The 13,011-nt window shown below is 45.0% G+C and overlaps 1 protein-coding gene across 1 annotated transcript; it reads left to right on the top strand.

Moving 5' to 3' along the window:
* Nucleotides 1-349: 349 nt before the first annotated feature.
* Nucleotides 350-4,976, top strand: RPL19 (ribosomal protein L19). Its single transcript, XM_036753210.1, has 6 exons — nt 350-402; nt 1,506-1,612; nt 3,056-3,178; nt 3,646-3,766; nt 4,151-4,261; nt 4,783-4,976. The coding sequence occupies exons 1-6, from the start codon at nt 398-400 to the stop codon at nt 4,904-4,906; spliced, it is 591 nt and encodes a 196-aa protein (XP_036609105.1). The 5' UTR covers nt 350-397; the 3' UTR covers nt 4,907-4,976.
* The last annotated feature ends 8,035 nt before the right edge of the window (nt 4,977-13,011 follow it).

The following is a 13,011-nucleotide window of genomic DNA, read 5'->3' as shown; positions in this document are numbered from 1 at the left end:
ACCCCTGCACCTGCCACGCCTGCGCAGTTCACCAGACCTCATTTCCGCCGACATCGGCTTTTACGCCACTTCCGGGCCACCCACCAACGCAACGCCCACAGGCCTCTTTCTGCGCAAGCGCACTACGCACCATCTTTGGACCGTACCACTTTCCTATACGGGGAGGGGTAATTTTTCTGTCGTTCTTGGATCAACATGGGACTTTGCTTCTAGCTTGGCCCCAGTCTCCGCCTGGATACAAAAGAAACATGGGATTTGGGTTGGGAGACCGGCAAGAGAGGGGCGGGGCTGGCAGGCTGGGAGGGGCGTCGAATGGGCTCTCCCCTACGCTGATAATGGGAGGAGCCGGGCCTGCGCCGTTCTCTCTCTTTTCCTTTTCCGCGCTGCGGCTGCAGCCATGAGGTGAGCTCTGTTGCCGGCTCTGTATCCCCGTTTTTGGACCCCCTTTGCCCGTCTAGCCCACCCTAGCCAAGCTCGAGGCATCGGCGTGGGGTTTTGCATCGATGGGGGGAGGCCGCGGGAGGAGGCGTTGGGTGTGCGGGACCCGGGTTGGGCGACGCCATTAGCGGAGATAGAACAGGCCTCGGCCTAGGCCTCCTACCAGGCCTCGGCCTGGCCTGGAGGGGAAAGGGGAAGTCCGAGGGGCGAACTGGGATGAACCCGGGCTTGGGGATGGCTGCGTGGTGCTGGCCGACCTGGCCAAGACTTTATTTCTTAATTTCCAAGCCTCGGGCTCTTTCTAACATGGGGGATACAGTAACGCCCCACGAGGTAGTTTTCACACATGTCTAATTTACCTTTATATAACACATTTGGAAACTGAGATCCAGTTTCTTAAGTTACTTTCTTGCCCATGGCAAAGTTAGGATTCAAACTCAGGTCCTTTGATTTAAAATTCATTTTGCCAAGATGTTATTTTGAATTCTAAAATCTTCAGTTCTAGGTCTTGCGACCACGAGCAAGTTGATTCAGTTTAGACCTCGGTTTTATTCTCTAAAATGGGGACACTGGTACTCATACTTTTTATTAAATTCTCTCATGGGGAGGTTCTGAAGAACTCAAGATGATAGATTGGCAAAGCAGCATAAATATTAGGTTTTCTGTAAAAAAGCCTACAGGCTCTGTTTCTTTTGTGTCCCATGCATAAATTATTCTAAAGAGCCTGTCAGCCCTCCCCCAAATCCTGTGACCAGGCTGGGCTTCCCTGAAATAAAGGAAGGTAACAACATAGTAACCGAGAGTCTCCATGCTTGTTAATATAAAAGGAAAAGGGGGTGAGACAGTTGTCTTACTTACTCGGTAACATGATTTATTCTTTCTAGGTAGTTTCTACACCACTTTTCTCCATTTGGGAAAATTCTATATGTGGGTCTAGTATGGTTTAAATGGTAAATTTGCTGGGTAAAGACTGTTTAAGTATTGGTTTGCGCTTGTGAGAAGGGGGTTTAGCATTAAAAATAGGATTGTCTGTCTCTGACTTTTGATGTCTTCCCTCCCATTTTCAGTATGCTCAGGCTTCAGAAGAGGCTTGCCTCTAGTGTCCTTCGATGTGGAAAGAAGAAGGTATGGCTTGACCCCAATGAGACCAATGAAATTGCCAACGCCAATTCCCGTAAGTAACCCCTGGGATCTGTGGGTCTTGACGAAGTTTCTTTTCTGGGTGGTTGAGTTCCATATTCTCTAAGCATCTTCAAACTTGGACATCGTTAGGACTCACAAGCTATCTTGGAGTTTTTCGTTTTAATTTGGGACTGGGGAAGGGTTGAACAAAAAAATTGAGAATCCTTTACCTTTCTGTCCCCTCCCACTCCTGTTTATGTGTGTAAAATGCAAATATCTGATATTCTTGGTTCAGACAGGAATCTGGATTTTCTAGTGAATGTTGAAAAGAAGTTAAATTCAGGGCATTAACTTTATCACCTATCAAAATAATCTTTTAATTGGTATTCATACTTCAAATTGTTCTTTTCCAATCCATTCTCCATTCAGCTGCCACAGTGATATTTCTAAAGCACAGGCACTCTCCTGCTCAGGACATTTCAGTAGCTCCCTATTAACTTGAATCAAATACAAATGCCTCTGTTTGACATTTAAAGCCTTTTACAGCGTGGTTCCAACCTACCTTTTTGGGCTAGACTAGCTTTTCCATCTACATTCACTGAGCTTCATTAGCCAGATTTAGTCCTCTGTTAGAATACAACAGGCAGTCCATCTCCCTTTTCTATACCTTTTCATAAATTATTTTTTCCATGCCTGGAACATACTTAAACCTCAGACACCACTTTGTGACTTTACTGATTTCTCTTCCTCCTGCTCTTCCAAACTAGCTTGTATTTGAGGGCAGGGACTTTTTCCCTTTTATAACTTTTAGTACTTGACACATAGAATGTGTTTAATAAATTCTTATTGATTTAATAAGCTGGATAATGGAAAACACCTGTACTCTGGTGCTGGTATTGAGAGTTCAGTTGAAAGGCCAAAGGATAGTAAATAATGATAGCAATTAAAAGTACCAACTTTAGGGAAGAGTCAGGACAATTTGAGTTTTCATTATGTGCTCATTGGAATATAGTGCTATATCAGGAATATGATATAGATGAATTAGACCGTGCAGAGCATCTAAGGCTGGGGAAGATAGTTACAAGTAGATTCCTGCTCTCTTGAAAGTGGTCCAATGATGCGATAAGACATAGCTATAATGTGCTATTACACAGATTCTTTGGGTCAAGATAGTCAGAAAGGCTGATAGAGTAAAAATAATACAGAATTGGAAAGCAGTGCTTCAATATAAATGGGTGTCCATTTAGTCATCCTTGATCCTGCTTGCTGTTTCACTTAGAACTTTTTTCTAATTGAGTCTGTAATGGCAGAAAACCCCTCAATTATGTACCAGTGATTACCTAGCTGGAGTCTATGTATGTATTTGAGAAGGGGTGGATTTGTTAAAACATTCTTTATATCCCACACCTCCATCCTCTCTTCCTAATTCTAATTTTACTAATTTTATCCTTAGGTCAGCAGATCCTAATTCTAATTTTACTAATTTTATCCTTAGGTCAGCAGATCCGGAAGCTGATTAAAGATGGTTTGATCATCCGGAAGCCCGTTACTGTGCACTCTCGTGCTAGATGCCGGAAAAATACTCTGGCTCGACGGAAGGGCAGGCACATGGGTATTGGTAAGTACTGGGGTGTGTCAGGTGGATCATGAACCCAGGTCATCCTAATTCATAGGGTCATAAATTTAGAACTGGAAGACTGAGGATATTGAGCCCAATCTTTATTTTATGGTATGAGGAAATTGAGGCACAGTTGAATGACTTGCCCGAGATCACACAGCTAAGTAGTATCAGGAGCAGGATTTGAACCTAGATCATTCTGGCTCCCTGTCCATGGCACTATACTATCTCTTGAACAAGGATGTAATCTTGTTTCTCTTTTCCTGGGAGATTGAGGGTGATTGAAGAGAGGCATTCTTCTCACTCTGGACACTTATATACTAGTTTGCCTTTTATAGCAACTGGTCTTGATTGTGTCTTGAGTTACGAGTCTCTTTCCTCTCGGGTTGGGAGAGGATCATTATGGATCCAAGAAAAAATTGTTGCACCCTCTGCACATCTGGCTGACACTCCACATTTTCCCCCAGGTAAGAGAAAGGGTACTGCCAATGCTCGTATGCCTGAGAAGGTGACATGGATGAGGCGAATGCGGATTCTGCGCCGTCTGCTCCGAAGATACCGGGAATCCAAAAAGATTGACCGCCACATGTAAGTACAGCCACCTCTCAGCCCCTGGTCCTACTTTTGTTCTCAGTAGGTAAAACCAGGTCCGCATCCAGTTTGCCTTGGGTTAAGACTCAACACCTTCTGTTGCTATTAGATGTAGTGCAAAGCCCTTGTTTGAACAAGCTGTGTTGTTTGTTATCACAGGAGGAGTTGGGACGGACGGACGGGCGGGTGGGTGGAAAGGAAAGAAGCAAGACAAGCCCTTGTCCGTCCTGGCAAGTTAGGCCAGGACTGGGTTCATTTTTGTCTTTGCACCACAGTGCCTGGCACAGGGTAGCAGCTCTCTTCATAAATGCTTATGGAAATGAAGGGCAATGAACAGGTGGACAACCTTGTTGAATCTACCTGCCTCCTTTTACTTTTCAGGTACCACAGCCTGTACTTGAAGGTGAAGGGAAATGTGTTTAAGAATAAGCGGATCCTCATGGAGCACATTCATAAACTGAAGGCAGACAAGGCCCGGAAGAAGCTCTTGGCGTAAGTTTCCTCCAGATTTGGCTGACTGAGCCCTCAGTTACCTCTTGGAGCAGTCTTTGTAAGGGCTCAAGGTCCCTTGTGTGGAACACCACAGGTTCTTGAGTCTTAAAAATATTTAAATAGGTTGGCTTATAAATCTATCTTGATCAAAATCTAAGCAGTTAATATAGGAAATGACCCTTTGATTCACTCCAGTGTTCTTTTAATGAGCTCCCATAGGACATTGAAAATATGCCTAAAATTTTTTTGTCTTAAGCAGTTTTTTGAACCATCTATTGGGTTAGTTACAAAACCTCTATACTTAGATACTCCAAAGTAGGTTTAGTTCTATCAGAATCAAAGAACTTGGGAGGGAGCTCTTCCTCTATTTTGGCCTAACTGGAGCCTATGGTTTGGGGCCCTCGTGGCCCTAGCCATGCTGCCCTGTGTTTGCAAGAAAGGGAAGGTGGTAGTCGGTGGGCATCCCCCTGTATCTCAGACTGCCTTCCACTGACCTCATCTTTCTTGTCCTACCCCTTCAGTGACCAGGCTGAAGCTCGCCGGTCCAAGACTAAGGAAGCACGAAAGCGTCGGGAAGAGCGTCTGCAGGCTAAGAAAGAGGAGATCATCAAGACCTTGTCCAAGGAGGAGGAGACTAAGAAATGATCCTCCCCTATCTCCTCTGTACATAGTACCCTTCTATTTGGCTTATACAATAAAACTTGACAGACTGTCAGCCCTGCATGGTCCTGTCTCTTAATCTTGGCCAACACTCTTGGCTTTGCTTTTGTGTTGGGCACAACCATACTATTTGGGTTTTATTTTAGGGTGTTTTCACATTTGTTTCTGTGACAGCCTATCACAGCAGTCTATTCTGAGTTGAAGGGCCAATCTCACTTTAGGTGTGGGAATGGAGAAAGGCCAGTATTTTTTTTTTTTATAAAGCTGTGTGGCTTTAGTTCTGGAAGAGAGGCCCTCTGGGATTCAACTCAACATTTATTAACACTTCTTGATATATAGTAAGTACCTAATACTTAGGGCCCAATGAAAAACATTTATTTTTCCATTCATTAAGCATTTGCTACATGTAAGGCATAGTGCGGGCTTACAAAAACAAGAAATTGATTCCTGTCTTGGTGGGCTTTATAATCTAAGGATACACACATACACATAAATATAGGATAATGCAAATAGGATGTGATAGGGCAAAGGAGAGATTACCTAAGTTAGTGCAGATTTTCCTCCCAAAGACAGTTACCAGGCTCTATAACACTGGTCTCTTAATAGAACCAGCTTAGTCCTCATAGGGCAATGGAGTACCTCAGGAAAAGTGTTCCAACTGCATGTTTGAGTAAGTGGATTCCTTCCCATTTCACTTAGGAGGCATAGAACCTTGGTAAAGGGCCTTAGTAACTAGCAAGCATTTATTAAGATTCCTACTCTTTGCTAAATGTTGGGGGCCACAAGTACAAAAAATGAAATTTTCTTACAAGGAACTTGGCATGGTACTGGAGACAACACAGACAAATGTGAATGCAAGTACGATATATACAAGGTAGTTTGGGAATGAGAACAGCTGTGGGAGATAAGGAAAAGCTTCCTGTAGAAGGTGGTTCCTGGCTTCACATCTTAAAAGAAAGAAAGGCTGGAGTGTATATCTGATATGTGGGATGGCCAGGGCAGAGTGTTTTGTGAGGGCCAATTTGACTTGATTAAAGAGTGCGATAAGCAATGAGGCTGGAAAGAAGTTAGCCAACATGTGAGTGGCTTTATAAGTTAAAGAGGAATTTATGGTTTAACTTAGAGGCAATTGGAAGCCACTGGAATTAAGGAATTATTTCTCTAGTTCTTTACTAAAGGGAAATGATTTTGATAGGAATGTTGAAGATGGAGGAGTGGTGGAAGTGAAGACAATTTAGGAAGCTGTTGCAACTTAGGTAAGGGGTGATAAGGGTTTGAACTATCGTATTTTGAGTGGAAAAAGTTGGATTTGAGATGTCACATAGGTTGAAAACCCCAAGACTTGGCAACTGAGTAGATCTATATGGTGAGGAGTCTTAAAGTGACACCAAGGCTTCAAATCTGGGGTGACTAGAATTGTGATATCTTTAACAAGAAGAGGGAAGAGTTTTGGGAAGAAGGGAATGAGTTTGGTTTTGGATGTGTTGAATTTGATTTGTCTAGTAGGCCATTGATGTTGGACTAAAGCAATCAAGTGAGGTCTAGATACATAGATCTATGAGTTATTTTCATGGAGATGATAGTTAAAACAATGAGAAATATTAAGGTTACTAAGAAAAGTGTAGTGGGAGGAGAAAAGCTGGTCTAGCACAGAAACTTCAAGAACACCTACAGTTGGGGGAATGATAGGGATGATGAACCAGCAAAGGAGTAATAGTCATAAAAACCCAGAAAGGAGAGTGTCTAAGAGAAGTCCTCAGGGCCAAGGAAAGTAAAATTTAAGGTCCTAAACTGAGAGAAGGGAGATGAGGAAGTTTGTGAGAGGCTTGAGGAAAGAACACTTGGAATAGCTTCTGTGGTGGGAAAAATGAAAGGACTTCCTTGCGTTGAGCACCTATTTCAGATTGTATAACATGAATTTATCTAATCATAATTAAAAAGCTTCCTCCAGCTGTGTTTAACAGCAGAGGGGGTGGATGGTGGGGCTAAGGTTGGCAAGGGATCTGAGGGCAGAGGATGGGGTAGATTTGAAATGGTTAAATGTTGGGTTGAGATTGGAGAGGAAGGAAAAAAGTGAAGGGTTGAGAAAATACATAGTGGAGGACTTGAGAGCAAAAGAAGAGGTTTAGTAGGGGTGAGGCATAGGCAGCGCCTAGAGTAGTGGGCTTGGAATCAGGAAGAGACATCCTCATGGGTTCAAATCTGGCCTCAGACACTAGCTGTGTGACCCTGAGCAAGTCACTCACCCTGTTTGCCTCAGTTTCCTCATCTATAAAATGAGCTGGAGAAGGAAATGGCAAACCACTCCTGTATCTCTACCAAGAAAACCTCAATGGGCTCACGAAGAGTCAGACACAACTGAAACAACAGTGAAACAGGGAGAAGTGGAATGCTATGGAGGTTGTGGTCAGATAGTGGAATGTCAAGAATTTCTAATTGGGGAAATGGAAAGCTTGTGGGTAGTGACAATGTGTGACTGAGGTGGAAAGAGACTTAAGTCATGGGTTTTTTAAGGAGGCTGAGGAATTGGGAGGTCAGTGAGGTTGAGGGCAGGAGATTGGGGTGGGGGGTGAAATCCTTGAGAAAGGAGGATGATCCAAGAGGAAGGAGGTAGAGGGGATCAATGTACTATAATTATCATGACTTACATTGGGTGAAAAATTTGAATGCATGACAGGTGAATGGAAAGAAGAGTTCAAATCCCGCCTGTATGGCTCACTACCTGTAGGATCTTGTCTGGAAAATGAGGTCATCAGTCCAGGTAGCTTTTCAGGTCCCTTCCTGCTATCATCTCTATTTGCACTGCATCCCTCAGCTCCCACCCATATCTCTGTCTTTTTTTTTTTTTTGGAGAGGGGAAAGCAGGGCAATTGGGGTTAAGTCATTTGCTCAAGGTCACACAGCTGGTACATGTGTCAAGTGTCTGATGCTGGATTTGAACTCAGATCCTCCTGACTCCAGGGCAAGGTAGAATGAGGTTCATTTTTTGGAAGGCGGCTCAGCGCAGTCGTAGAGTACTGTTAGCAAGGCATGAGTTTGACTTTTGCCCATGACACTAGCTGTGTGACCCTAAGGAAAATCAAATAGCTTAGTTGGCCTGAATTTCCTCATCTATGGGGCAGCTAGGTGGCACAGTGGTTAAAGTACCACCTACAGTCCAGAAGATTCATCTTCCTGAGTTCAAATCTGGCCTCAGACACTAGCTATGTGACCCTGTTTGTCTCAGTTTTCTCATCAATAAAATGAGATGGAGAAGGAAATGGCAAACCTATGCCCTGTATCTCTGCCAAGAAAACCCCAAATGGGGTCACGAAGAGTTGGGCATGACTAAAAACAACTGACCACCAATCTATAAAATGAGGGGGTTAGGCTTGACCTCTAAGGTCCTTTCTAGCAATAAATCTGTGATCCTTTGAGGAAGTAGGCCCACATCTGAGGAAGTGGTTTGTGCCAGATCACATGGTGACAAAACCTCGGTGGCCATCCCTCATATTCCCTTCTATTTCCAACCCCTTCCTATGGCAAATAGTGCTCTATTTCCTTGGGATATCTAATGAATCATATCCCAAGCTAGACAACCCCTGCCACTTTCATTAAGGCAGGGGGAAGGAAGTAAGGGGAGGAGGAAGGTGGTGATCAGGACCGATTAAAAGTAATGGGTTTACAGCAGCTTTGAGAAGGATGAGGAAAGGGGCAAGTTTTGTAGTCACAGAGGCCAGCAGTCAACCAGGGCCTTGTCACTCTCCTCTCCCCAGCCTAGGTCTCTACTGGGTTCCTCAGCTTTCCTGGGGAAGATGGAGCCCTTGGTCCAAGTAAAGGCAGGCATTGGTGGTGCCCTCCCCCTTTGGATAGTGATTATTCTTCCCCCACCTCACTCTGAAGAGGTTGCTATCACATAGCCAAGGACACCAGTGGGAAGAAGTGTGTTAACTACAACATGGTCAAAATGGAGGTGTAGGAGAGTGTCACAACAAAAATGGTGGAGGAAAGAAGCCTGTGTCCCTTAATGTTTAGGGTCAGGAGATAGGGCAGAAAAAGCCCAACTCTTTGGGAGAGTTTAAAAAAACCTTTGAGCCTTGAGTCCTGTCCTAAACAACCTGAATAGTCAGTATGTACCCACCCCATTCCTTTCCCCAAATCTATCGTCCAGCACCAGCTTATTCCCCTTCTCTACCTTCTCATTCTCCCCACTCTGGGGAGCTCAGTCCCTCAGGATTCTCATTGGAAAAGGCTTTCAGAACCTCTTCATGTAACACTTCCATGTATTATCTCATTTGAGCCTCACAATCCTATATTATCCCCATTTTACCAATGAAGTTCTAGGAGATTGGTCGTCTTGCTCAGGACCATAAAGCTAGTAATTGTCTGAGGGAGGATTTATACTCACACTGTCCTAACTCTGAAGTCTAGGCTTCTGTCCACTACAGCAAAGGTATCAAACACCCTCATGAGACTGCCAGCACTCCTGAGTGTGGCCTGACCCCAATAAAAATATAATCGGGAAATATTTAACAAAATAAATAAAAATACAGCAAAACACAGATAATGTTAATATGTGGTTTTCTAAGTCCATAAGCCTGCAGGGATTCTTATGTATATTTCTATTTGAGTTTGACACTACTATACTACATTTCCATGGCCCAGAAGAGCATTGTATGAGGTAAGGAATGGGGTTGGGGCCTGGGTAGGGAGGGTTTGGAGGGAAGGAAGAAATAAGATACTGTCCATTCCCCCTCCTTGGGAGAAGATAAATATCTTGCCTCTCCCTACAGCTATGACTAGCGGTGCAGGGGTTGGGAGGGGTCAGAATATGAAAAGAATTCTAACATCTTTTCCCCACCCCAGTGTGAGTAACCAGACTGTGAACAGATCAGCCTTAAGAAGAGGAGTCTGAATACATTGCAGTCCTGGCATTTGGCCCATTCTGAGTGCTTAAAGGAAGCAGGGTGGGGGGGGAGGAAGTAGCAGTGGGTTTGGGGTGTAAGCGTCCTGTCTACCCATGATCTCTTCTCCTCTCCTTTTGTGTGTGTATATGTGTGTGTGTGTGTGTGTGAGAGAGAGAGAGACAGAGACAGAGAAAGAGAGAGACAGAGAGAGAGAGAGAGACAGACAGACAGACACACACACACACACACACACACACACGGACAGAGAGAGAAAGAAGGGGAGAAAGAGAGAAACTCTTATCTCCATTACTCAGCATGGGAGAGGTTTAGCCTTTTATCTCTTCTGTGTTGCCTTGACATTCCCTGATGCCTTGGGTGTCAGGCTGTTCCCTGATCTTTGCCACCAATGCCAGTCAAAGAGTACTTCAAAAAAGATATAATCCTGGCACATGAACATCTCTATTCCTTAAGTCTTCCCTTTGACTTTCTCTTCCCTGCCCCAGGATGCCCATGCCTTCAGCCTGGATGTCTAACTCTCCTCTTTCCGGACAGGACAGAGAAATCTTTGCAACAGCAAAGTCTGAGCTCCCAAGACTGGGTGGGCCAATCACTAGGCACTGGACAGAGTAGGAGTTTTACTTTGGTGTTTTCCTTTTTTATTTACATCTATTTCTCCACCCTCTTGTTACAAAAAAAAAAAGAAGTGGGAAGCAGGGCTGGGGATAGAAGAAGATTGCCGTACCTGGGGTCTCTGTCTGTGCAGAGGCAGGGCCGGGTTATTGAGGATTAGTGACATCATCAACTATCCAATTATTTCTTTCCTTTTCTCCCACTTCTAAAAAATTGAAATTAAATAAAAAAATCTGTATTGTGATACCAAAGCTCGCTCATGTATTCCATAAGTGTAATATCTTTTCCTGTCTTTTGTATTAACTCCTTATATTCATTTCTTTCTTTTCTCTCACCACCAGACCTCTCTCCCCCTCATACCCCCTTCCCTTAGAGTCAGCTGGTGGGACACCGGGCCTGGAGTCAGGAATAACTGAGTTCAAATCTGGCCTGAGACACTCCCTAGCTGTGTGACTTTGGGCAAGTCACTTAATCTCTGTCTGCCTCAGTTTCCTTATCTATAGAAATGAGGATAATCATAGCACCTTCCTCCGAGGGTAGTTGTGAAGATCAGTATTTGTAAAAAGCGCTTCGCACAGGGCCTGGCATAGGCTCAGGATGCTCCCCTGGGAGGTGTTCCTGAATGCTTATTCCCTTCTCTTCCCATGAGCTATGGAGTCAGCCCCTAGAAAAATGAAGTAATTTCCTGGGCTGGTGACAGGGTAGAGGGGAGGTGTCTGAGGGAAGCAAAGGGTAAGCCATGCGGTAGCTCAGGCCAAATGGTAATCAGGTTCTGGATGGGGGTGGGGAGAGATGCAGAGAAAATCTATAGAAACACCCACCACCGCCACACGCACAAAGGAAACCAGGCTCGCTGTCTCGATTCCCCCCTCCTCTCATTCCGAGCAAGGAGGTGCAGAAATGGGGTTCCCGCTGGTGCCAGGAGATGGCAGTGCTCCCTCACCGGACCATGCTAGTGACCACTTCTGCCCTTCTCTGCCTCCCATGTACATGGCAGTATATGGTTAAGCATGCTTTCCTCATCCGTTCTCAAAACAGCAGTGTGAGGTATAGGTGCCATTGTTCTCCCTATTTTACAGATAAAGAAACTGAGGCTGGGAGTGGTTAAGCGTCAGCTAGTAAGGGAATGAGGCAGGATTCCAACTCAGGTTTTCCTGATTCTTAAGTCCAGGACTCTATTCAGTATACCTCCTAATCCAGTTCCAGGTCCTTTCACTTCTGTTCTTTTTTTTTTTTTTTAAGGCAATGGGGTTAAATGACTCGCCCAGGGTCACACAGCTAGTAAGTGTCTGAAGTCAGATTTGAATTCAGGTCCTCCTGAATTGTGCCTGCCAGCACTATGGTGCCACCCAGCTGCCCCTCTGTTTTCTGTTCTTTACCAACCCTGCTGTCATTGGGAATTCGGAGGATTTAGAAGGGGGAAGATGACCTTAGAGGTCATCTAATACAACGCATTCTTTGATAGATGAAAAAACTGAGCAGCAGGGAAACTCAGTGACTTCCCCAGGTCACTGGTGATAAATAGCACAGCTAGAATTCAGTCTAAAATCCAGGTTTGCTGGCTCCACCTCATTTTATAATCCCATCTTTCTGCTTCTGCTTCCATCTCTCATCTTTATTTCTCTTTTTTTTTTTGGAGGAGAGAAGGCAGGATAATTGGGGTTAAGTGACTCACCCAAGGTCACACAGCTAGTGTATCAAATGTCTGAGGTTGGATTTGAACTCAGGTCCTCCTGACTCCAGGGCCAGTGCTCTACTCACTGCGCCACCTAGCTGCCTCTTATCTTTATTTCTATGTCTCTGCCTATTCTTCCTTCTCTTTGTCTCTCTTCCCTCCCAGCCTCTCACACAGATCTCTGCCTCTGTCTCTTTTTTCTCTGCTCCCCATTATTACTTCAGTCTCCTTCTCACCCCCACATCGCTGCCTCTCCTTAAAGGCTTTCATGTCAAATGTGTCTTTCTTCCTTCTCAAGCCCACTTCTTTGTCTCTCCCCTCTCTGGGCCCACGTCTCTCACTGTCGGTTGCTTTACCTTTCTCCCTTCCCTGCCCCCAATATTTGTCTCTCTTGGTGAGTCTGTGTCTCCTCTCTCTCCCTCCTCCTCTTCCTCTTCTTTCTGGGATCTCACCTTTTTCCTCCCTCTTCTCATGTCCCTGTGTCTGCCTGTGTTCCCTCTCTCCAGCTGCAGGTTCTATGATGAGAATGCCCCAGGCCTTTCCTGGGTATGGAGGAGGGTATCTGTGCTACATAGTCCCATCTCAGAGCCTGGACGAGGGGGTGTCTGGCATTGTATCGCTCGGCTGATCCGTCAGTCTGTTCCTCTTTGTGTGTGTTTCAGTCTTCTTGTCTATTGTCTACAGCCCTTTCCCTGTTGGATTAATCAGGGCAGAGGGAACCATGAGAGGCTGAGTGGGGACGACATGCTAGACTGGTCTCTCTGGCTCCTACGCCACTGGGCATGGTGCTTCTCTCCTTCTCCACACCAATGGGACCTTCGCAAGAGTGGGCACAATGGTGGTGTGAGGGGAAGGTTGGATGGGTTGACATGGGGCCAGCAATTGTCTTCCCCCTCCCC

Source organism: Trichosurus vulpecula, chromosome 4 (genome assembly GCF_011100635.1).
Source record: "Trichosurus vulpecula isolate mTriVul1 chromosome 4, mTriVul1.pri, whole genome shotgun sequence".
NCBI classification, from domain to species: domain Eukaryota; kingdom Metazoa; phylum Chordata; class Mammalia; order Diprotodontia; family Phalangeridae; genus Trichosurus; species Trichosurus vulpecula.
Note: the sequence above shows the minus strand (reverse complement) of the source record. Positions and strands in the feature narration are given on the sequence as shown.